The sequence below is a fragment of the Saccostrea cucullata genome, unplaced genomic scaffold (assembly GCF_032062105.1).
Source record: "Saccostrea cucullata isolate Sc308-1 unplaced genomic scaffold, CSIRO_AGI_Scuc_v1 ctg250, whole genome shotgun sequence".
NCBI lineage: Eukaryota > Metazoa > Mollusca > Bivalvia > Ostreida > Ostreidae > Saccostrea > Saccostrea cuccullata.
The window spans coordinates 74,632-97,839 of NW_026925488.1; the positions used below are offsets into that span (position 1 = coordinate 74,632).

At 30.9% G+C, this 23,208-nt stretch overlaps 2 protein-coding genes and 1 long non-coding RNA gene across 3 annotated transcripts; all 3 read right to left on the bottom strand.

The window, feature by feature from the left end:
- Positions 1–2,680: 2,680 nt before the first annotated feature.
- On the bottom strand, positions 2,681–6,135 carry LOC134268963 (uncharacterized). Its single transcript, XM_062751193.1, has 3 exons — positions 5,200–6,135; positions 3,308–3,407; positions 2,681–3,078 (listed from the first exon to the last, which is right to left on the bottom strand). The coding sequence occupies exons 1-3, from the start codon at positions 5,423–5,425 to the stop codon at positions 2,739–2,741; spliced, it is 666 nt and encodes a 221-aa protein (XP_062607177.1). The 5' UTR covers positions 5,426–6,135; the 3' UTR covers positions 2,681–2,738.
- Positions 6,136–6,470: 335 nt separating this feature from the next.
- LOC134268977 (uncharacterized) lies at positions 6,471–13,747 on the bottom strand. Its single transcript, XM_062751204.1, has 3 exons — positions 13,296–13,747; positions 10,110–10,209; positions 6,471–7,749 (listed from the first exon to the last, which is right to left on the bottom strand). Exons 1-3 carry the CDS (start codon positions 13,528–13,530, stop codon positions 7,419–7,421), a joined length of 666 nt encoding a protein of 221 aa, XP_062607188.1. The 5' UTR covers positions 13,531–13,747; the 3' UTR covers positions 6,471–7,418.
- A 4,451-nt stretch (positions 13,748–18,198) lies between these two features.
- Positions 18,199–21,001, bottom strand: LOC134268964 (uncharacterized). Its single transcript, XR_009992474.1, has 4 exons — positions 20,583–21,001; positions 20,075–20,149; positions 19,188–19,264; positions 18,199–18,718 (listed from the first exon to the last, which is right to left on the bottom strand). It is a non-coding gene; the product is annotated as an uncharacterized LOC134268964 (long non-coding RNA).
- Between the last annotated feature and the right edge of the window lie 2,207 nt (positions 21,002–23,208).

Genomic DNA, 23,208 nt, shown 5'->3' on the forward strand with positions numbered 1-23,208 from the left:
TTTGACGCATAAGATTTTGAACACATTCAGTCTCATATGAATACAAAATAGGTCTGCTTATAACGGGGTGCAAATGGCCATGGGGATTTCAATAGATTGCTGGAAGAAACTGTCTCCAAAATCAAATAGATTATCAATAAGAAACTCACCCATTTTTTTTTTTATTTCAACTTCAGAGTACTTGTATGTACAATCAGGTTCAAATTAAAAAATAAATCTTGCATGAACAAAAAGTTCATATATTTTTTCATCATTAATTAACAATTAAATCGAAGTGTAGTTTAGAGATTTTAACGTATTTTACATTTGGTAAGTTTTATGGTCGATACAATAACCTTGTCAGCAAACACATTTTCTCATTGAGTCAAATGCTGACTGACGTTTTTCATACTTATTGTTATTTGATTTTTATACCCTGAATTTAAGACGGATTTTTCAGCTATTTTCCGATGATGACAAGGAGCACACGGGTGTGACCAGTCGGCAAGGGATTCTGCGAAAGCCCAGAAGGCTCATTCGAGATTCGAGTTTCGAAATGCGAGATTCGAAATCATAATCGAGTATTCAAGATAAAATTAACCAATCAAAAGGCAGGAACAAGGTTCAACTTTGATTATCCCCTTTATTATGTTTTACTTCAAGAAATTGTTGAATATATTCATAACAAAGGGTCATTTGCTTAAATAATAATGCAAGAAAAAATGATATATGTATTAAAACGAAATAAAATGGAATTTTGGGTTACATTTTGAAAAATATATATAAATTCTTATTTTTCCTCATTAAACAAAACAATACATACGTATATAGAATATTATATGGTTTTCTAACCGACCTTTCGATGAACATTTTCAATAGTAAAAAAAACTATGTTTGGAAAAAAGGGGGGATGCATGTTCTGTTAATCTAAGTTTACTATTATGTCAACAATCCTGTATCCAAAGTAGATAATACGAAATATATATATATTCCTTATATAAATCTCTTTTGACATTCAAGAAGCTTTTATGAATTAATTAAGCAAATCTTGCAGACCAAAATCCAATATTTCTTTAAATTTCGTTTTGATAATATACAATTTGATTGCGTTGAAATTTAATCAAATGTATAATATTCATCAACGATTTCTTAATAGTAAAAAATAATAAAGGGGATAATTGAATCTCAAATCTTGGCCAGTTTGATCAATCTGACGAAATAATTTTGAATCTCGAATTTCGAATTTCGACGTCGAATCACCTTCTGGGCTTTCGTAGGATTCTCACTCCTCCGTGGCATCTGATCCCACCTCTGATGTTTTGAAGGTCCGTGCTTGCTTTGAACGGAAATGCAAAGTTAATTATAAGAATTTTTAAAGCTATAGTCCTTGTTTGTTGAAAAAAAGGAACAATTTTCAATAATCGTATACACAAGTAAAAAATTATTTTTATGAAAATATTTTACAATTTTACAAATGAAAATCTTAATAAATATTTTATTCTCTCGTGTACATTTTTAGTTAATAACCGTATTTTAGAACAAATTTCTACAATTGAATCAAAGCTAAGATCGATAAATAGCACTGCATTGAAGTTCCCAAATGGTCAGCACGCCATCCCGACGGTAATTTTGAAGGTATTTTCACATGAAATATAATTTCACGTCATACGGGAGACACCGGAATATATCAGTTTTAATAACACACCACTCATCCGACAGCTCTTCGGTCTATTGATAACCCTTCAAGAAAGTACATCGATTTTATGATTTGGAAATCAAATTAAGAAGCATTTGTTTAAATTCCTCTCCAATACCTGTCTTCTCACTGTTCATAAATAATGGAACCTCCCAACATCTCAAATATTTAAAATAAAGCTTTCTGAATAGAGAAGAGGTGATAATTTATGACAATTTTTCAAATACATATATTAGGATTTACGATAACATATCCAAGGAACACGTTTAGTTTATGTGGTTCTCAGGCATCAAAAATACATTTGTATTTTGTATACTATAGTTGATATGTCACGGTATTAGTTTTTAGCAATGCAAATATAAATGTAAATATAGATTGATCATGTAATTCAATTCTATGAAGCATTAGGATTTGAGGGTTTTCTGGTAAATTGGATCATAGGCATCGGAAGCAAATTGAAAGAGGAGGGGGGCTAATTGAAAGAGGTGGTGGTGGGGGGGGGGCTAAACCAACAAAAAAGGTAAACACCAATTTTCATTGCCTATATTATGTATATATTTGCAAAAATGTGGGGGATAACCCCCCCAGGTTCCTACGCCTATAAGGATCATATATCAGTGCAAAATCACTTCTTTCAAAATGTTTTGACTGATTTAAAAAAAAAATATTTGCGATCATATACATAGATTTACCATATTTTTAAGCTATTGATAATGAAGTGGTGACCGTAACATATTTTATTAGATAAATCTCTAGATAAAATAAGTAATAGCAAAATTATATGTGACAAAATAATTCATAACAAATGAAATTGTTCAAAGCAATTAAATCCTTTATCACAGTATAAATATTTGGTACAAATACAGTTGTGTTTTCTATTACGTTGAATAGCTCACTAAAATAATTATATCATATCACCTAATAAGATACCATCTTCGGTTAGAAGAAATTGTCCAGAAAATAAAATTAAAAAATAATAAAAAAGGAAATAAAGACGCAAAAATTACACAACTCCAGAAATTTAGTTTGCGTTTACAGGCCGTTATGCCTTAAAATTGTATTCTTATTTGGTACTTGTGTTGATATTTCTGACACCATGGGTGTGTGGCATCCATGAGTTGAGTTCTCTGGCTGGCTTCACGTCTTTTCTGATTAAGGATGGTGTAACCGATGTTTCCGCCGTTTCCTCTGAAATCACTGACACCGAATTTCCATTTGACGAGGCATAATTTTGCTTAGGAACTTGTTTTGCTTTTGGTTTACTCCCTTTCTCAGTTATGACGTCACCGTTTTCTTGACAGCAGGACCAACATTTCATGCAACATCTCGTGCAGCAGGCGTAGCAACATCCGATCTCTACCTGTTCATTGATTCCATGGAGTGCACTCACGCGTGACCATTTTCTAGAAACAACCAAATTAACAATTATTTCTTAGAAGTCTGATTTTAATATTGTTTACTCATACATTACCCGGTAAATATATGTAGATATTTTAGAGCTTAAATTGTTACCGTATAAGTTAGAGATTTATGAAAGATAGGTCTTATAATAGTACAGTCTTATAATTAGTATAATAATTTATTTCCTCCTAAAGTTTGAAACACATATCAAAATTTAAATCATTGTTTTACCTGCACAGTCGGAGACAATATTTCAAGAACAATAAGAGTAAAATCAGCAGAAGGATAAGACCTATGAATGAAATTACTCCGATTCCCACGTATAACCATTCTGAAAAAAATAATATAAATTAAAAGAATAAATAAAAGTAGACCAAAATTAATCTTACATCACAGGAGATTCAAGGCTGGAAATAGGTCATCAGATGCTCTGTAATTCAATCATTAATTTTTTGACTGCAAAATCATCTCATACTTTTTTCCATTTTTTTTCTTTTCTTTTTTTGAGTTTCTATGCCTTGCCGGAAGAAGAGCATTTTTGGAAAAGAAAAATGTTCACATAATCAATTTTATGTGTCTCAAATTTCATTTAATGTTTCGAGAAATAACTTGCATCACTAACAATGAAAAGGGATATTTTATATTCTGCAACGATTTGAAAAATGATTAAAAAAGCGTTCATTTTAAGAAATTGATTGGAATGTTAAATGCAAAACACTTTATCTAGTACCGACTTTGAAAAACTCAATTGAAAGTTAGCATAAATTAAATCGAAACAATATTGACATCAGTATAATACTAACTGAAAGCCCTCAAAATATCTAACGTCAAGCAAGCAAATTAAATCTCTTTCAAAAGGTTATATTACGCAATAAAACGTATAATAAAATTGTCATCCTTTGAACGATTTAAAGGTAGTGCTTGAACGACGTACTTTTTATAACGAGAAATAGTGAAGTGGGGGACTTCTGGAAAGAGATTGCGCAAATGCCGAGGTGTTATATTGGATAATGGCCCTTAAACAAATATCTTAAATTTTTAAAATGATCAATTAATTACATTCATCTTCCAGGGATGATATTAAAATTAGGAGGGGCTTTGTGATCGTTTATCGCCAGTTTGTTTACCACAAGAGCCAGACATCGAATAAAACAACATCAAGAGAGATCATTTGGTCACTCGTAAGAGTTAAAGATAAATCTATGCTAGAATCACTTTATATCAATGACGCAAAGATATGAAATGCATGTTTTAAAGGAATAAGTTTAAAAAGTTATCTACGTTTATTAGAATTAATTTTATCTGGTTTGGAACATAATTTACTTCATAAAGAGACTAATGTTGATCAAGATTCTTGTCCAACCAATGTTATGAGCATACCTCGGATATCCAATAAATTAATTCCTTCTGAATTCAATTTTCTATTTTGAATTAAAAGATAATTAATTTCCTTAAAAAAGAAAAAAAAAACATTAAAATTTTCAATATTAATGTATCGTCGATTTGTTTTTGACGTAGATCATATGGAAACCAATATTTTTTTAAATTAACATATTTTGTTTTTCAATCGTAATATTATTGTATTTCGATTGGATTAAAAATTAAACATCTATCATAAAGTCATAAGCGGTTTAAATGTGTTAAAAATAGAATTTTTATATGTTTAATATTTTCAAAATGTATTAAAACCAAAAGAGGATAATAACAATAAAATGTAAACATCTGAAAACGGTGTAAGTATTGTGAATAACAAAAAAAAAAAAAAGGGATAGGAAAATTTATTAAGGCCATAGCCAATTATTAAAAAAATTTAAAACGAAGTCAAATAAACAAACCAAAAAGTATAATAAAAATTAAAAAGGATATATCTAATAGTTTATTTATTAGATTTTCACTTCTTTTTAGTCAAAATTTTATTTCATTACTAAATTCACTAGTAAATTATAATTATAATAATAATTATTAATGTATATTTTATAATGGTGATTGGTACACTTAAATTATTGAAAATCGAAATCTTTTTCATGTCCATCTTATATATTGTTAAATAAAATTAAAGCCGAAAAACATGAAAGAAAAATGATTAAAAAAGCATTATACCAGCACTTAAACCTAATATATACCTTCATACTCTGGAGCTGCGGTTGTGGTGGTGGTAGAGGAACACGTAGGGTAGGTTCCCGACCAGTTCCCTGTCGTCCCGTCACACGTAAATACAGGGTTCCCATTTAGAGTATAGGAGGAGTGACACACGAAATAGACCTGGTCCCCGTCCACATAATAAGTCTTGTCTACTACATAGTAGCCATTCGAGATGGAACTTGGATCCGAACAGTTATACGCAGACATGATTAAAGTGAGAGAAGTTGTCCTTACGAATTGTTCTTAAAGGGATATTTTATTCTCAATTTTCCAGATGTATCGAAATATATCTTCTTCTAAGGTACATCATGTACTTTTATTAAATCCTTTTCAATAGATACCAACGTCACTCCTATTAGTAAAGTCCACTGACAAATCTCAAAAAAAGTTTAAACTTCCGATTTATGAAATTGTATCGGAAAAAATCAACTCAGTTAACAGATTTTATCCTTTGATTCCTCATAAGAAATGTTAACATTCTAAAGAAAATTGGTTTAAGATTATACAGATGTAAAATGTCCAACGAAACTGAACAGGTTTTGGAATGTTGCTCTGTAACTCGATATAAATGCACTTGATGTTTAGCCTGCAGTATCTTAGTGAAGTCTGTTAAATCTGTGAGGTTAGAATTACTCTTTAACGGGTGCGAAGCCTGGCTGAAGGGTTTAAATATCCTGCTTTATCAGGCGTCTCCTTACTTTATGAGTTTAAAATACCAAAGGATGGAACCGAAGTGAAAGGCCAAAATCGTCAGTCAACAAGCAGACATGTTTAATAGGTCATCCATGTACAAATAAGACAATTCTAGCTGAATAGTAGACCACTTCATCTTAGACGGTTCTTTTATAAGTAAACAATCCAAAACTGCTGATGGGCAATAAAAAATAATGTACTGTAGTATTAATTTCAATTTTTATCAATTCTTAGTATTCTTTCAATATGAATTTAAATGAATGAAATAAAGATTCATTTTAAAATCATCCTTAATGTTGACAATTATACCTACCGTAAATCTTTTTGCTGTAGATAATTTTTTAGCAAATTTGCGAGTTCATTGCATTCGCAAATATATTTTTCTTAAAAATAATTCAACAATAAAAAAAAAATGTTAACAAAGTAGTCATTCGCAAAATTTTGAAAAGTAGAAATTAATCAATAACACATTGACCCAGATTCGCAAAATAAAATCGACTTAAAAATTTCCAGATTTACGGTATATGGCACTATATATATATTTCCTTCGACTATTGTCACAGAGACAGACAGAGACGGAGACAGAGAGTGAGGAGGAAGGGGAGAGGCAAAAGTATTTAAAATATACCTGAAACGTTCTGCAATAAGATTAACAATAATTTATATCGGAACACCCGGGAGAATGCAAAAACACCTCAGACACTGGGTATTAGGACATGACGTCAACTGGTACATTTTAAATTGTCATACAAAAATATAGCATGATCCCCTTCCTTTATTCTATAGGTTAAACATGCAGTTAAGATACAGAATTATAACAAATCAAAATGACAATGTGTAACATGTACATAAATTCGTTTCCGAACTTGTCACTTATCGGAAACTTTAAATGCAATATACACAACTTATTTAAACATTATTCGATTTAATGCACTTGATTCTACAAATAAGAGGTTATTTGTAGTCTGTGTAAATAGAAATGCTTGATTTTATCACATTATTTCACGAATCGTTCAAAAGTGGCAATTACCTTTAGCAATGGTTTTACTTCCATGTAAATATTAATTTATTTACATCCTAATTCATTTTATAGATGTGTAAAATCAAGCAAAAATTGGAGGTCAATTTGTTCATCAAGTACTTTGCAAGTGTTCATAACATAATTCTAATGATAAGTTTGTTTGGTCCATGTATATTTATAATGAAATGTAAATGCTGAAGATTCTGTTATTGACAAAGAACACGATTTGAAATTGAATAATTCATCTACGTAATCTAAACCTCTTTTACCAAGAATCTGTTGACAGCTGTCATTTAGGGATGGTTAGAAACATGACTTTCTAGAAAATTTTAACACAACAAATGTACAGCAAACATTACCTAGAGACAATTAGAATAGTTACATTTTTTATAAATAAAAAGTAATGAAATACTTAAATCCATTTTCAACTACTGATAGTGGTAATATATGTACATGTACTAACAGTTCAGCTTTTTTTTCTTGCTTTTATTTAGTGCTGGTGTTTATGTTTCGAAGTGGATTTGAGTGCGGTTTCCAGGCTATAATCTCTTTCGCTGTTTTAATCTCCTTTTTCTGCATCATATGAGTCGAGATTGATCCCTCCTCAGAAGCAAAAGTCAGAACCGGTGATGAATCGTAGGTCTGTTTAATGCTTTGCTTTGGCTGCCTCGTTCTCGGTGTGTTTCTTGGAATGACGTCAGTGTCATTTCGACAACATTTGCAGCATTTTAGACAACATCTGGCACAACATGCATAGCAGCATCCTAATTCTACCTCCTCATTGATTCCGTGAAGTGCGCTCACTCTCGAACGTTTCCTGAATTTAAAAAAAATGAAGTTCTTATATAACGACATATGAAGAAAACGATGGGTACTCATGCTCAAAGTCCATGAAAACTATACAAATCTAGGTCAGAGTAAACGCCGACCCCTAAATCATCAAACGAGTGGTCAGTTACTAAGGAGGAGTGAAAATCCCCTACTGTGTGCTCAAAATTGAAAATTAGGGATGATTTGTTGAATTATCAGACATGGTCATTGTATTGACTAACAAATTTGCGTAATGATGACTTCAAACGGAACTGTTGATATCCTTGTTCCATCAACTTGTTTGTTAATACCTCACCTCGTTCAGAAATTGTTTATACAGAAAACATGCTCTGGCGTACCTACATAAGTAAGGGAAGCTTACGATTGAAAAGTTGATGACATTGCGTTTATCATAAAGCTTGGTTAATTTACAATTTACGTCTTTTGCTATTGAAATAACCAGATATGAGACAGTAGTGTCAGACTTCGTGGTATCTTTAATTTCAAGATCATTGGAAACATCCGGTGGACATTTGAATGGATGTAAGTTTTTAAATTGATATATTGAATAAAATTAAACGTCATGTTTCATATTATCACAAAAATAGGCCTGCAAAAAATGGGGCACAGTTCATAACTTAGAGAATTCCAACAGATTGTTTGAAGACCTGATCTCCAAAACTGTTGTCAAAATATTGATCTATCGCTTTCAGTTTATCCAGTATTTTCGAGTTGTCATTAATCAGTACAAAATAACTAAAAAAAAACAAGGCTTTGTTCCTAAAAAAGGGTGAAATATTTGGAGATAACGAACAGTATTTTAGCTCAAAAGTCCATAAAACATTACAAAATAGGAGGGGAGTAAACACGAATCTCCAAAGCATCAGAGGTGGGATCAGGTGCCATAGTGGAGTGAGCATTCCTTGACGATCTGTCACACACGCCGTGTGCTCCTTGTCATGATTGTGAAATAAAGGAAATATCCGTGGTCAATCTCAATCTCAAAGGTAACAACAATACAAGATTGGAATGGAAAAAAAGTGGACCTCCAAAACTTAAGAGGTGCAATGGTGGAGTGAGCATACCCTGCCGACCGGTCACGTTCGTCGTGTGCTCCTTGTCATGATCAGAAAATAACGGAAAAAATTCGTCGTCAATTCAGTGTGCATATAATGACCTATTAATTAGTATGAAAAACGTCAGTCAGCATTTGACTTGATGATAAATATTGTATTTGCTGACAAGGTCATTGTAACGACCAAAGAACTTAGTACGAAATGATGATTTAAAACGAAACTGCTGATATCCGTGTTTCATCACCTTGTTTGTTAGTAAGTTACCTAGTTTTAGATATTGTACATACTCTTGCATATCGATTCAAATGAGCGATATAAACTCCGAATGCAGGTGATAAATGTAAATTAATGCATTCGTATGGGAATTTGACGATTAAAAAGTTATCATTAAACTTTGATGTAAGATTACCATTAACGTCACTTTGAAGTAAAGTATCGAGATATGATACAGATGTGTCAGACTCTTTGGTATCTTTTATGTAAAGCTCACAAGGATATATCGTATCGACATAAGAATGCAAATAATCATTGGTTATTAAAGATACGTCGTCGATATATCAAAATGTCGAGTCGAAGGCCACAGCAAGTGTTTCTTTTTCTTTTCACTTTAAAAATTTGAACAAATTCGGCTTCATATCAATACAGAAAATATGTCTGCTTTTAACGGGGAGCAATTGTTTCCCACGGAAATTTTAATAGATTGTTGGAAACCTGGTCTCCAAAAACCACATATATATTCTCAATCAGAAATTCGAGCATCCATTTAATATCAACTTCAGAGTGTTTGCGTACAGTCAGAATGTTTTTAACAAAGTAGACGTAATTTTGCAAATGACAAATGACAAGGTAAGTAAATTTACAGTTCCATTTTTATTCAAAAAGCAGCTGTCAATGGTGTAAAAAAAATCTGGACTTTAACTTATCGTGGGGAATAGATTAATTTAAACTTTAAAATTCGTAAGTTTTTATGTTGTAATGTTCATAAAACTTTGTGGTTTCAAATGTCAGAAAATTCCTTCGCATTTTTTAATATCCACATCTGATTTACACCACTTTGGTGGTTGTGGATGTTGGTTATACATGTATGTTCAAGATCTGCAAGTTTTTTTAAATATGTTTATTCCTCACTGTAGATATAATTTACACGTATTTACTAACTGAAATGGGGGCGTTTCTGCAACGTGTTTTGAAAATTATTACCTTAAGCATAAACATACCAAATTGCAAATATCATTATCCATATGCTATAAGAATCAAACGTTTTATGCACGTGTCTTTGATTTCTACACACCTGCAAAGACGATAACAAAACTTGACGCACAATAAAAGGACGAGGAGACTTAACAACAGTCCCAGGAACGACGTCACTCCTACTCCTACGTAAAACCATTCTGAAATAAAAAAAAAAGTAACATGAAACAAAAATGACGAAATCCTTAGTATAGAATATTTCCCAAATTCTCTAATTGGTCAGAGGTCAGCAATGTTAAGAGCCCGTGTTCGCTTTAACACAGTTCTCGCCTAATATGTCCTTGGTTTGGGGGGTTGTTATATAAATCTTCCATAATTTATGCAAGATTTATTTCCCTTTTGGTTCAAAGATGCTGTTCACCTTTTTAACCTAGAGAATTTCGTATTTCTTATCACTATTCAGAGGAAGGGGTATATAATACTTCCGAAAAAAAAAAAGAATCATCACATTTGGAAGCAAATAACTGAGAACTCGAGAGCTCGAGTTTAGTATTGTTGTAGATCAGTTGAATAGTTGATCCCTTTTGGGGTGACTGCAAACGTTTACTCGTTTGAAGCCATTTGGCATATGCGTACACTATGAGAACTATTAACGTGAGACAAATAATATTTGACATATGGTTGACAGTGAATGAGAAAATTTTTTGGTGCTGATCGGAACTGAATTCCTATTTGACGTGGATTGATAACTTGTTTAAAAACTGTACTTTGAATCAAAATATTTTTTGCCGATTGTTATGTAGTAAAGATTTACTTATACCCGGGGTGGTTATTTTGTTTATAATTGCTGAATTTAATTTATGATTGATTGATTTTTTTGTTACATCTGATTTACCTGATTTGTTGTTGTTGTTGGTCTGTCCATCTTGTGTTTATTTGTTGTTTGGTGACCCATAATTTATGCCACGAGAATACACACCACATAAAAATAAATACTTATTAACTTTTGGTGGTGTTGAATTTTCTCTATTCAAGGACAAATGACATAAACAAAAAATGGATTCCTGGATCAGTATGTATATTTTTTACCTATTTCATTTGTAAATGACGAGAATGATAAATTTCTAAATTATTTTTTTTAAAATGTAAAGTTTCTAAGGTGTTCAAAATTCTACTTTACAACTACCATTCTTATATCTCTTTACAAATTTTTGTCACTTAAAATCTCTATTGTTGAAATTTGAATAAAAAATAAAAAATCTATTCGGTTAACTTATTTATTTTACTCTTATAAAAAATATTAAAAATTAAGACTAACTAGTAGTTATTTGAAAAGAATTAACAAAAGTTTGTATGATATGTTCTTAAATGAATAATACAAATTATACATAAAAGGTTACATGTATGAACTATTTAATGGGGGCATCATCCAAACAATATTTAAGGCACATCTGTTTCCTGTTATAAACACGGAGCTGAAATGGCGCCTATGTTACTATTACCTTCCACGAACAAGATTTTAAAATGTTTATAAACATTTTTGATTGTAGTTTTCACGGAATGTTTAAATGTTATAAAGAACGAGAAATAAAAAATAATAGGTAGCACTGTATCTGGTATCGCTTTCTGAAGTTTTGATAATTGGTTTATTCCTTTAATTTACAATTTTTGATAAAAATTATCAAAGACGTTTTTCTTTGTACATGTACATTTATCTATTTTATCCAATAACGTTAAACGAAGATTACATTGCCTCGTACATAAACATTTTGATCTGTGACTTTTAAAGATAAAAACAAATTTATGCTTATTTTTTGTGGACTTTGGACTTAGCAATCATGATTGGGCCTATTTCAATAATATCATCTTTCGGCAAACCAACATCTCTCTCTCTCTCTCTCTCTCTTTCTCTCCAAATAAGTTTTAAAATGAAGACCAAAATCTCTCATTCTAAACTGACAGAAATTAAACTACTTATTAAATGAAGATAGCTGCAAATGAAACAGGTCTATTTACTAGAAATTCATTTACATTTGGTTTTTAAAAAAGAAGATGTGCTATTTAACCAAACTCAGATATAACCATTTCAAGTCAATATTTTAAATTCAGAAATTAAAATTAATCTTTTTAACTCTTCATATTTCTTGCTTTGGTGTTTTAACGTTATAATTTATTTCAATATTTTTTTTTAAATCAGTGTCAGAAAATGTAGCAAAAGAATGCTAATAAAATTATAATGATATAAATATGCGTTTCGTTTCAAACGGTAACACTTCCCTTTTTGTAAGAAAAATGAGTTATTAATAAACTGTTCAAATTTTAAATATCATTATGAATTCCGTCTGTATTTGAAAGAGATGTCTAAAGGAAGATGATATTTTGATTATTTCAAAATAAATATCACTATGAATTCCGTCTGAATTTGAAAGAGATGTCTTAAGGAAGATGATACTTTGATTATTTTGAAATAAATATCACTTCGAATTCCGTCTGAATTTGAAAGAGATGTCTTAAGGAAGATGATATTTTGATTATTTTGAAATAAATATCACTATGAATTCCGTCTGAATTTGAAAGAGATGTCTTAAGGAAGATGATATTTTGATTATTTTGAAATAAATATCACTTCGAATTCCGTCTGAATTTGAAAGAGATGTCTTAAGGAAAATGATATTTTGATTATTTTGAAATAAATATCACTTCGAATTCCGTCTGAATTTGAAAGAGATGTCTTAAGGAAGATGATATTTTGATTATTTTGAAAAAAATATCACTTCGAATTCCGTCTGAATTTGAAAGAGATGTCTTCAGGAAGATGATACTTTGATTATTTTGAAATAAATATCACTTCGAATTCCGTCTGAATTTGAAAGAGATGTCTTAAGGAAGATGATATTTTGATTATTTTGAAAAAAATATCACTTCGAATTCCGTCTGAATTTGAAAGAGATGTCTTAAGGAAGATGATTTTTTGATTATTTTGAAATAAATATCACTTCGAATTCCGTCTGAATTTGAAAGAGATGTCTTAAGGAAGATGATATTTTGATTATTTTGAAATAAATATCACTTCGAATTCCGTCTGAATTTGAAAGAGATGTCTTAAGGAAGATGATATTTTGATTATTTTGAAAAAAATATCACTTCGAATTCCGTCTGAATTTGAAAGAGATGTCTTAAGGAAGATGATATTCTGATTATTTTGAAAAAAATATCACTTCGAATTCCGTCTGAATTTTAAAGAGATGTCCAAAGGAAGCTGATATTTTGACAGACAGAGTTGTACCTTCATTAGCGGGTGTTGTGGTGGTCGTTGAAGTCGTCGTACTAGAAGAACACGTTGGATATGTTCCTGACCAATTTCCTGTTGTACCATCACAAGTAAAGGTTGGGTTTCCTTCCAAAATATACGAGGAATGACAGATGAAATACACCTGGTCGCCTTCTTGATAATACGTTTTATCAATTACATAATAGCCGTTTGGAATGCTATTTGGATCTGAGCAGTTATAGGTAGGCATAGCAGTCGTATCTCACACTATAATATCTAAGAAAATCACACATCACACACTGTTCCCAAAAATTAATTGAATTAAATGTAAATTTCAATTTTTGTCACCCAGTTTTTCCACTCCAAAAGTTTTCGTTCATTTGATAATTCCTTTTTTGATATACTCAAAAAGTCTTTTCAAACTTAGCTTTAAAATAAAAACCACATGTCCTTTACAACAAAGGAAATAGCACATAAAACGACACTTTAAAGAATTGAAGTATTTTTGAACTTTTTTTATTTCCCCTAATATATGGCATGCGCAATCGTAAAATATAAGGATAGAAAACTAGATAGAAATCTGCTGATTTAAATCCCTGTCAGTGTCAGATTTACAAGTTACTTGATAAGGTGATACATCAAAGATAGATAGTGACGATTGCTTCAGTTGGGACGGTCACTTAAGTAACTAAAGTAAATCGATTTCTCTTGTTACACCTGTTAAATTTGACGAGTACTCTTATCTATCCTTTCAAATTATCATTGACATTCTATATCAAAAAATTTGGAAAATATTAAGCAAAAGTATCTGGTATAAAAATCTGTGCAGTATATGTGTTCTTTGAAATACTTTAAAGTAAAAGATGTCCCTTGCAGATCTTGATGATAAATGGTTCACTGATATTACATAACATCTCTTATCAAATTAGGGAGAATATTATTAATCTGATCATTTTGTAAAATACATGTACAAGGAAACACTATCTCTCATAGATATAAACAAATATTTCAATACAAATATGCAGCAAGATTATCACGCAACTAATTGACTAATTGGGTCTTCTACATTGTATTTTTACAATGAAAACTTTCTTCAGTATTTGAATTCATAGTTTGTAAGAATGCAAAATTAAAAAAAAAAATTCTGTATTGTTTTTTGCTTTAAAACATGTGTAAAAGAATATTAGAAATTCACTGCCAAGTGAATTTTTTGTTGACATGTCAAAAGGGACCGAGGTTAGATATAATTATGTAGGGAAACTTGCGTTATAAATGAGACTTTGGCATGCAAAAAAAAGGGGGGGAAAACATTTAAATCTGACGGTAATTGTTCAGTAATAAGAGTTCATGTGCCCGCTAAGGGCAAAATAAATAAGCAATATGTCTTTGGAATGATTTTCTTGATTACGTTTTTAATTCCTAAATAAAACTTTAAGTTCAATTGAAATATTTTTCTAAATAAAACAGTATATTTTAGTTTCATCTCAGTTATTGTTTTGAGGTCAATTTGCTTCTTGTATTCATACTTTTCAATAAATCGATAAAAAAAAACAAAACACATAAATGCATTTTAACATCCTTTAAAGTCTGGTTTTCATAAATTTTATGATTGTTAAAATGACCTTTTAGCAAGCATAACTTATCATTTGTCGACTTTTGGCTGATTGGTTTCATACCAAATTTTTAGGACTTTGATTTTATACTAATTTGACAATTTAGCCTATACAAAGAACTCACGGCGGGTAGGACCGATGAACAGGGGATGCTTAATCCTCCTAGGCACCTGATCCCATCTCTTAATTTTCCATTGTTGCATATTTAATCCTCTAAATTCTTTGTTTGATCAACTTCTTATTAACATTTGCATAAACATGTTTTTCTATTGTTTACTTTGAAAATGACTTTTGTTTGCAACACTAAGAAATGATACTTATCATTAAAGTTCTCTTATTATAAAACATGTACTGTGAAGCATTTTACGATTCTATAAAAATAAATAAGAATGTCTATTTCCTAAACGGTTATGAGTTTCTTTGAATTTCATTTGGGAAAGTGAGGTCGCTTATACTGACAAATCTGGTATTTAAAAAGACCCAGATCGTTCTTTGGCTTGGTTCATGTAAGGTCATTACGACTTAGAAATTAACATCAATTCTCTGTAAGGACCAAAATCTTACTGTAGGGCTGTGGCACACACCATGGGCGATTTCAATGAAACTTTTTCAGGTGATTAATGCCCATACAGTATGACATAATCAACATTCAAAATTAAGGTTACCACCTTGGTTGCCATGGTAACGGACAAAAATAGATTTTGGTCCCATTTATGCCCATTTCACACATAAAAATGTTGTATAATTCATTTCATATGGTATAATCATCTTTATTTTTATAAGATAAATAATACATTATATGAACAGAACATATGGAGCAATATATTACACAAATAAAAAAAATTCTAAATGTCACAGCAAATTCTTCAATTGGTGGCTCAAAGATGACCAAATTCTAATATTTCGAAAATGGAGATTTTTACCCTGTTTTTCAAGAGGTCTAACAAGAATTGCAAGCACTATGAGAAAAAATCAATTGAAATTTTAAAAACACTATAATAATGTTATTCAGCTTTTATAAAAAGTAGAGTGGGTATTTTATTCGTTTAAAATATTTTTAACTTCGAAAATTGGCATTTTGCCAAATAATTTGTGTCTTTTTCAAAATTTAACCAGACACTAGTTGTTTAATAAAATTTCTTTTCCAAACAGTTTTTTCTTATAAATATGAGAAATCAAATGAATAGTAAATGGTTTCAATTTTTTTTTTAATTATTAAATAAAATAAAACAAAATTAATTGTTTTATTATTGTTTCTCAATGATCCCTTACAAAGGGCAGATAACTCAAAATCTAGCAAAAATTAGCTCTTTGATAGCCATTTTCTATAAACAATTAAACTTCTTTGTCATGCACTAATTCTGATGAAACTTTCCCCATAAGTACTACTTGATACCAAAAATAAAAATATCAAATAAAATTTGGTTGCTAGGTATCTTGGTTGCTATGGAAACAGCCAGAAATTTTTGAAAAATTGAGACTTTTGGCTACTTGAAATCTCTACTGAAAATTTAATAAAATCTAAGAAAAACCAACAAATTTTTCTCACAAAAACTACACACCTTGTTTTAATTTTATGCTACACAGAAAATGTTTAGAAAATTATTTGTACATGTAAGTCAGTGGTAAATATGGGTATGTTTGAAAGCCAATTTAAATACTGAAAAATGCAAAGTATTCACTAATTCTAGGTGTAACTTGACCAAAATTTAATAACAACTTAAGAAAAACAATAAAATGTTTGATCTCAAAGAAATAGGTGTTAGCAAAATCATTCTATAAATAACTTTTACGGTTTCCACAGTTACACAGTGAAACCAAGCAAATTATGATTCTAAGATTGGATTAATGCTATTATCTTGAGGAAAAACAAACAACAATTTTTAGAATAATAATTGTATTTGTGTATTGAATGCGATAACTTAGTTGGAGGTTTCCGGTAGGATTAATTTCAGTAAAATATAAAAAATTCTTAGATCCACGCCTTGGTTGATGGATTACGTGTGATAGAAGGTGTAAGGTCACGTGGTCAGCTCAGCGAGTCATTCAGTTGTATTGTGATAACCCGCCTGCTGACCACGCTAAAATTAGAGGCACGTCTATTTTGAAGACCCTCCTCCACCCCTGCATTCCTACCCCTTAAAATGGGTATTAATGTGTCATGCAAAATCATATATTTCATTAGTTCTGACTCGACTGGTTTATACTCTTTTTATGTATTTTGTTTCACTATTATCCTTGGGCTAGGCCTATTTTGTTTTTATGTGCCATCTTTTTGCTAACTTTTTCATATGATGTTTTCATTGTCTTGTCTTACAGATACTTTTTTCTAGTCAGTTTTGGGGGATCAGACATTATCATATTTTACGTAACTGCTAATCAAAGCTTGTGAATCTGATCCCCTTCTTGTTTGTTAAATTGTTCACATTTATACCGTCATTTTAATAAATGACATTATTCATCTCTATGAAAGTGTTTTATTTGACTTATACAAAATTAGAAAAAACAAGCTGCGGTGAGCTTGCATATAAGCATAAGAATACATAAAGAAAATTCTAGACTGACGCATACTAGTATACATCTTTAAGACCTTGCAACAACAACAACATACTGAAAACTTTTCACAGAAACTTTGCCCTAATCAATATTTTCAAATACTAGATACAAAATGGAGAAAAGGTGCTGAATTTAAATTGACTATAAAACTAACAAGACATTGAAAAAATCACTAACAATCTGTAAACATACACATACTCATGTGTATTCTGTTTATCAGTTTTATTCACGAGAACATTATTTTCCCACTATTAAACAAGACTTTGTGCTCTCAGAAAATTAATTCTCACATAAAATAGTATTTTTTTAGATTAAAAAGAGTATTGACACCAATCTGTGAAAAATGTGTCTATTTAAAAAAGAGTCTTTGAAAATGTTGTGAAAATAAGGTAAAATAATTGCAAAAATTATGTGATCTACAGTACATGTATATATAACAACTTTTATATTAATAGTCTTTTTTTCAAATTATTAATCAAGAAAATCTTCATTCTTAACATTATCTAAAATGTGTATTTATATGTCAAAATATGTATTAAAAAAAAAAAGAAAATTGTTACATAACAATTTTGTTGAACCAGCTAGACTTAAAGTTACCATTTTTTTTTTACATCAGATGTTTACTGTTACAGTAATTAAACTTATTTATAACAAAGGCATGGGGACCTTCGAAATTACTTTGCTATATCCGTAATTTGTTATATCTGTATAAGGAATTTTCAAATTTATATAGTTGGGGATCTAAGATAACTTCGCTTTATCCGTAAATTCACAATATCTGTGTTTGTACTAAACGAGTTTTGCTGTATGTGGTGTTATGGCTGTCCAGTGAAGAAAGTGGGTTTAAAAAGTGACACTTGAAATAACCATCTTCGACTTTTTCCCTGGAATAAAAAAAACATACATCTATACCTTAATTTAAATTCATTATTTATCTACAACATTTTTTTATGTGAAAACAAATTTGATATATTTTTCACTATCATGTATTTAATTCTAAACCAATTGTTAGTATTTACACCTTGAAAAAAAATACCTCAAAAATATTTTAAGTATAACCAATGGAAGATAAAAGCAACCTATCCAATTTAGTGAATTTACCATCACAAACTTCAAAACTTCTGATCTCCAATTTCTTTAAACAGAATTCCCTCCAAAAGAATACTGTTTGGTAACGATACTGTCTGGTGTTCAGTTCTCAGGATCACTTGCAAGTTTTCTGTCTTCGTTTATTAATTTTGTAACTGCCTCCTGTTTCTGGTATAAAACCTTTGTGTTAAAAAAAAGATAATAAAAACATAAAAACAAAGATTATTTCCTAATCACTTGCAACTATACAGTTCATTGCTGTACACTGGATACTAGTATTTCTATTTAGGGTTCCTCTATTTATAGTTATTTAGAGGCCTTATATGCAACTTTATATTCATACTATTTCATATATATACATGTATCCAAGTACAGTTGCATAATAGTTTAATACATATTCAATTTATGAATTTGTAAATACAAGAAAAACTTTCCTGAACAAATTTTGATTGAATACTTGTAAGTTATAAGGTGTACCCACAATTAATTTTAAATTTGCTTGTGAATCAAGTATGATAAGAGTATATTTCTTTTAATAAATAGAACAAAAAAGATTCTAAAACCTCTTTGAAATTTTTTTTATTAAAACATACATCATGTGTTGACTCTGTTGAGAAAATTGAATTAAATTATGTAACAGTGTACTTACAGTTGCTCATATATCCTTCATTGGTGTCATTTGTAACATATGTAACCTTTCACAGGTGATGCTCCTGTGTCACAGTTCTAAAATGTAACAATACAATCATAGTAGTGTAACGTGTTCTGGGTCCGATGATTTGGACCAGTATGAGGGATGTATAAAAATTATCAGATTTACAAAGAAAAATAATTACAAAGATTAATATGAAAACAACGAGTCAATATATACATATATTTCTAGGGTTATCTATCCCTTTATTGTAAAAGCAAAGCAAAAACAAAGAACAATGATCGAGGTGTTTGACAGGGCTCTGTCCGAGGTATGTATCTCAGGGATCTGTCTCCAGCCGTGTCACTAGACGGCTGTATCCCTTTATATTACACAGGCTGCAGCCAGGTACAAGAGGTAAATAAATATATACAGTAAATATCACTGTATATAAGCAAGGAAACACAATACAACACTGGGCAGTTGTATTAATCAACAATGAAACGTCTTTTAAATTACAATCCCGTACCTGCTACTTTGCCACCTTCTTCTCTGACAGTTGAACGCAGAATGACAAACTACCTCGGATGCGCTCTTATATATACTTGAGCGACACCCGGACTAACCTCGGCCTTAACCATATGCCTAATGATAAAACCCGATTTTAATTGAATCCCGAGCCCGATCGTCACAGTAGGTTCTACAACCAATTTTGATTCTTTTTTTAATTATTGTATCCCAAGACTTTATAAGAAAAAATCACGACATTAATAAAATATTTAATTTTGCTGTGGTACATGTAGTTATTAGCATTAAATTATGATGAATGTTTATTTTATTAGCATTAAATTATGATGAATGTTTATTACCTTACCAGATAATTTTAATATTTAAAAAATTCTCACCTGCTTTTTACTGAAAATGAATTCTCAATGTATCTTTTCATCTTTATTTTCATAGTTCGAACTGTATTGGTACATCTAAAAATAAATTTATTATTAATTATTAAAATGAAATAAATTTGCATGAATACATACCTACAAGCTAGGGCATATCATTTTTACATATGTATTTTATTAATGTGTGTATATATTGCTAAAGTTAATTAAAAATTATGGGGGGGGGTTCACAGTCAAACTGAATAGAGCCTTATAATATGCATGTGTTTACGCCCGTCTCTAATTTACACACACTTCCCTAAATATTTTTTAGCCCCCCCCCCCCAAATAAAACACACACACTTATCAACAATGTAGTCTGTACCCGAAAACACATATTAATTTTTCATTTCATACACACAAACTTTTATTACATCTACTATTACATTCTCCTCCTAATTAATAGTTATATGATTTTCAAGAGTAAGTTAATTTGCTTTCTACAGTAAACACAAATTTCTACATTTTTTTTTACCTGTGCCTAGGGTAGATTCATTCCTACTGATTTCCGGGTGGCCGTATCCACTGCTTTTTAATGTTTTCTTCCCCATTTGCATCATAATCTATACGTATGGGTTTTTAGAATAGATGGAATCCCTCTAGTCAGACTTCATAAATTTTGTTCCAATATTTCACAAGACCTGTCTCTTTCATTTTCATTAATTGATTGATGACTTACTTTGTCACTCACAACTTAAACATTATTTTCTCATTGTTTATTTTCCTGGTGTCTGTTTTGCCACTCACACTCCACATGTTGTTAAAAACTTCTTTTGACAGGAGAGTCAACCATTTTTTGTCTTCAGTGCAAAAGAGTCAGCAAAGGGAAATAACTCTCGGTCAATTTTCATGAAAAGTGATGATTTCAGGCGAATGGAAAACAACATTTAACTGATTTACCCATATCAAATCTTTTTGTATCTTTTAGATCAAAGTTCTATCTTACTGAAAAAACCTTTTTTATAAGTTGAAATTGCCTGCAAAAATTTCTATGCACGTGAAGAAATAGATACCTTTGTATTAATTTTATGACAATCTTCGAGTCAATTGATCTGTATTATATTAAAAACCTTGAGTTAAATTGAATAAAATTTATATGCCAAGAAACTTTGATTAGTCAGCTATAAAATGAGACCCATGTTACGTTCTCAACTTTTCTACGTTTAGGAAGCATGGAATTATTTTGCATGGTGATGACAATTAGGTCATTTTCGCCATGGCAAAATATTTCAAGGCCGTTGCTATGGAAACAAAGGAAGCACTGTCCAAAATTAACCCACCTATAGTCTTTATATAGGACACTCTTTAATATTATATTGATAAAATAAAATTCCATGATAGTGCGTGGCCAAGCAATTTTGGTCCTTACAGAGAATTGATGTTAAAGCTGACATGAATTCTTAAAAACGCAACATTTTCATCTATGTACGACTTGTTTCATACCAACGATAGCTGTATTCCGCCATATTTCTTTCAGATACCTTGTCTCATTGTAACGATGTATACCCCAATGAGCTCGTTACAGTTGAATGATTTTTTGGTTTGGGTATCGACTTGTGCACATCTCCGATGGTAAAGCATATGAGAACACATAAGGAGATCAAGACATTTCAAAACCACAATAAACAAAATAATAATCATATTTCTGAATAATTATTGATTTGAATCAAAAGAAAAAAAATGCAAGTTTGGTGAGAAATTTAGATGCACGAGTACGTATTTTTACAGTGCGCCAATTTATGCAGAATAAACTTGAAATAAAAAGCAGTAGAATCTGCAAACACATTTTGAAATTATTATCATTTGAATGGCACAAAACAACCAACGTCTTTGATTTGCAGCCCCTATGCAATTGGTGCATATCGAGAAAACGCCTCGAACGCTGTAAACGTACCCATACCTGGTAATAAGGTTACTGCACCGGTTCGAAGATGTGCACAAGTCAAGTGATATACACCCTGAATTCCATTTATTGAAATATGCATCACAAAAAAGAAATAAACTCCGTAAAAGCTCAATAGTAAACACACTGTCATTACTCCGTACAGACAAGCACGTAGTCCGTGCTGATCAGATTCTGGTCAGGGAAAATATCACAAGTGGAAAGAGAAGTTATTTGGTATTTGCGCGGCAGAAGGGGGGGGGGGGGGGGAGGGTATTATAACTGCTGTTCAGAAGCTATAATTGTGAATTGTCCATCTACATGTAGTTCTATTATACATTCTATACAAAGTCATGTATATAGTCTGCAGTTGGTTTGCGTCGCAAAATCCATTTGTCAATTATAACTGATTATTGTAGTACTAATCTCAAATCTAAACCAAGTAATTTGATGTACGGTAATTATTTACTTCAAATCTTAAAAGCAGTTAACCAGAATACAATTTTTTATGTGTACATAGATCTATACGTTCTTTAACACACAAATACACGAAGAAATGCCATCCCCTATTCAGATTGACATTTAGGCATTTGATTTTTTAGGCGGGGGGGGGGGGCTGCAAAAATAATTGACATGACCGTTATCTAAATATTCTTGGAAGACAGACATCTCTGCCGAATTCAATTTTGAATATTTTTTTAAATGTGTCACTCCGACCACAAAGTATGTGCATTTTGAGGTATGTATATATAAATGTTTTATAATTATGGTGTTATAGAGAGACTTTTGAGATTTCAGTATCCCTGCTTGATAGTCTAGCTATTTTTTTTTTATATATAAAAATAATTTCTGTTGGAGTATTTGGGAGATAATTTTAAAAGCTAGGGTAGGGAGTCTTGACACTGGTTGAATACGGATAATTTTTATTTACTCTTGTATATTGAACTAACTCTCTCTCTCTCTCCCTCTCTCTCTCTCACTCTGTAGCCATCCCTTAGGGCAATAATAATAATCCTACGCACTTTGTGCTGTCCATTTATTAAGCCTTAGGACAGATCAAGGGTTTTTTTCAGGCGGGATGTCGAAACTTCATAAATTGAATAATAATTTTAATTTGGACGAGAAGTTAACCCAAAAGCAAAATTGAAAGAGAAACTAGAGGTATTGTGAGCAATGAGCTCACTAAATGATAATCCCGCTTCCCATATGGTTATAATGG

What these genes read in the sequence shown, in the direction of transcription:
- LOC134268963 (XM_062751193.1), bottom strand. Translation starts at nt 5,425, where the DNA reads ATGTCTGCGTATAACTGTTCGGATCCAAGTTCCATCTCGAATGGCTAC. An exon ending in CGCAGCTCCAGAGTATGAAG is followed by an intron (nt 3,408 to 5,199) that starts GTATATATTAGG and finishes TATTTTTTTCAG; the next exon opens with AATGGTTATACGTGGGAATC. An exon ending in TATTGTCTCCGACTGTGCAG is followed by an intron (nt 3,079 to 3,307) that starts GTAAAACAATGA and finishes GGTTGTTTCTAG; the next exon opens with AAAATGGTCACGCGTGAGTG.
- LOC134268977 (XM_062751204.1), bottom strand. Translation starts at nt 13,530, where the DNA reads ATGCCTACCTATAACTGCTCAGATCCAAATAGCATTCCAAACGGCTAT. An exon ending in CACAACACCCGCTAATGAAG is followed by an intron (nt 10,210 to 13,295) that starts GTACAACTCTGT and finishes TTTTTATTTCAG; the next exon opens with AATGGTTTTACGTAGGAGTA. An exon ending in TTTTGTTATCGTCTTTGCAG is followed by an intron (nt 7,750 to 10,109) that starts GTGTGTAGAAAT and finishes TTTTAAATTCAG; the next exon opens with GAAACGTTCGAGAGTGAGCG.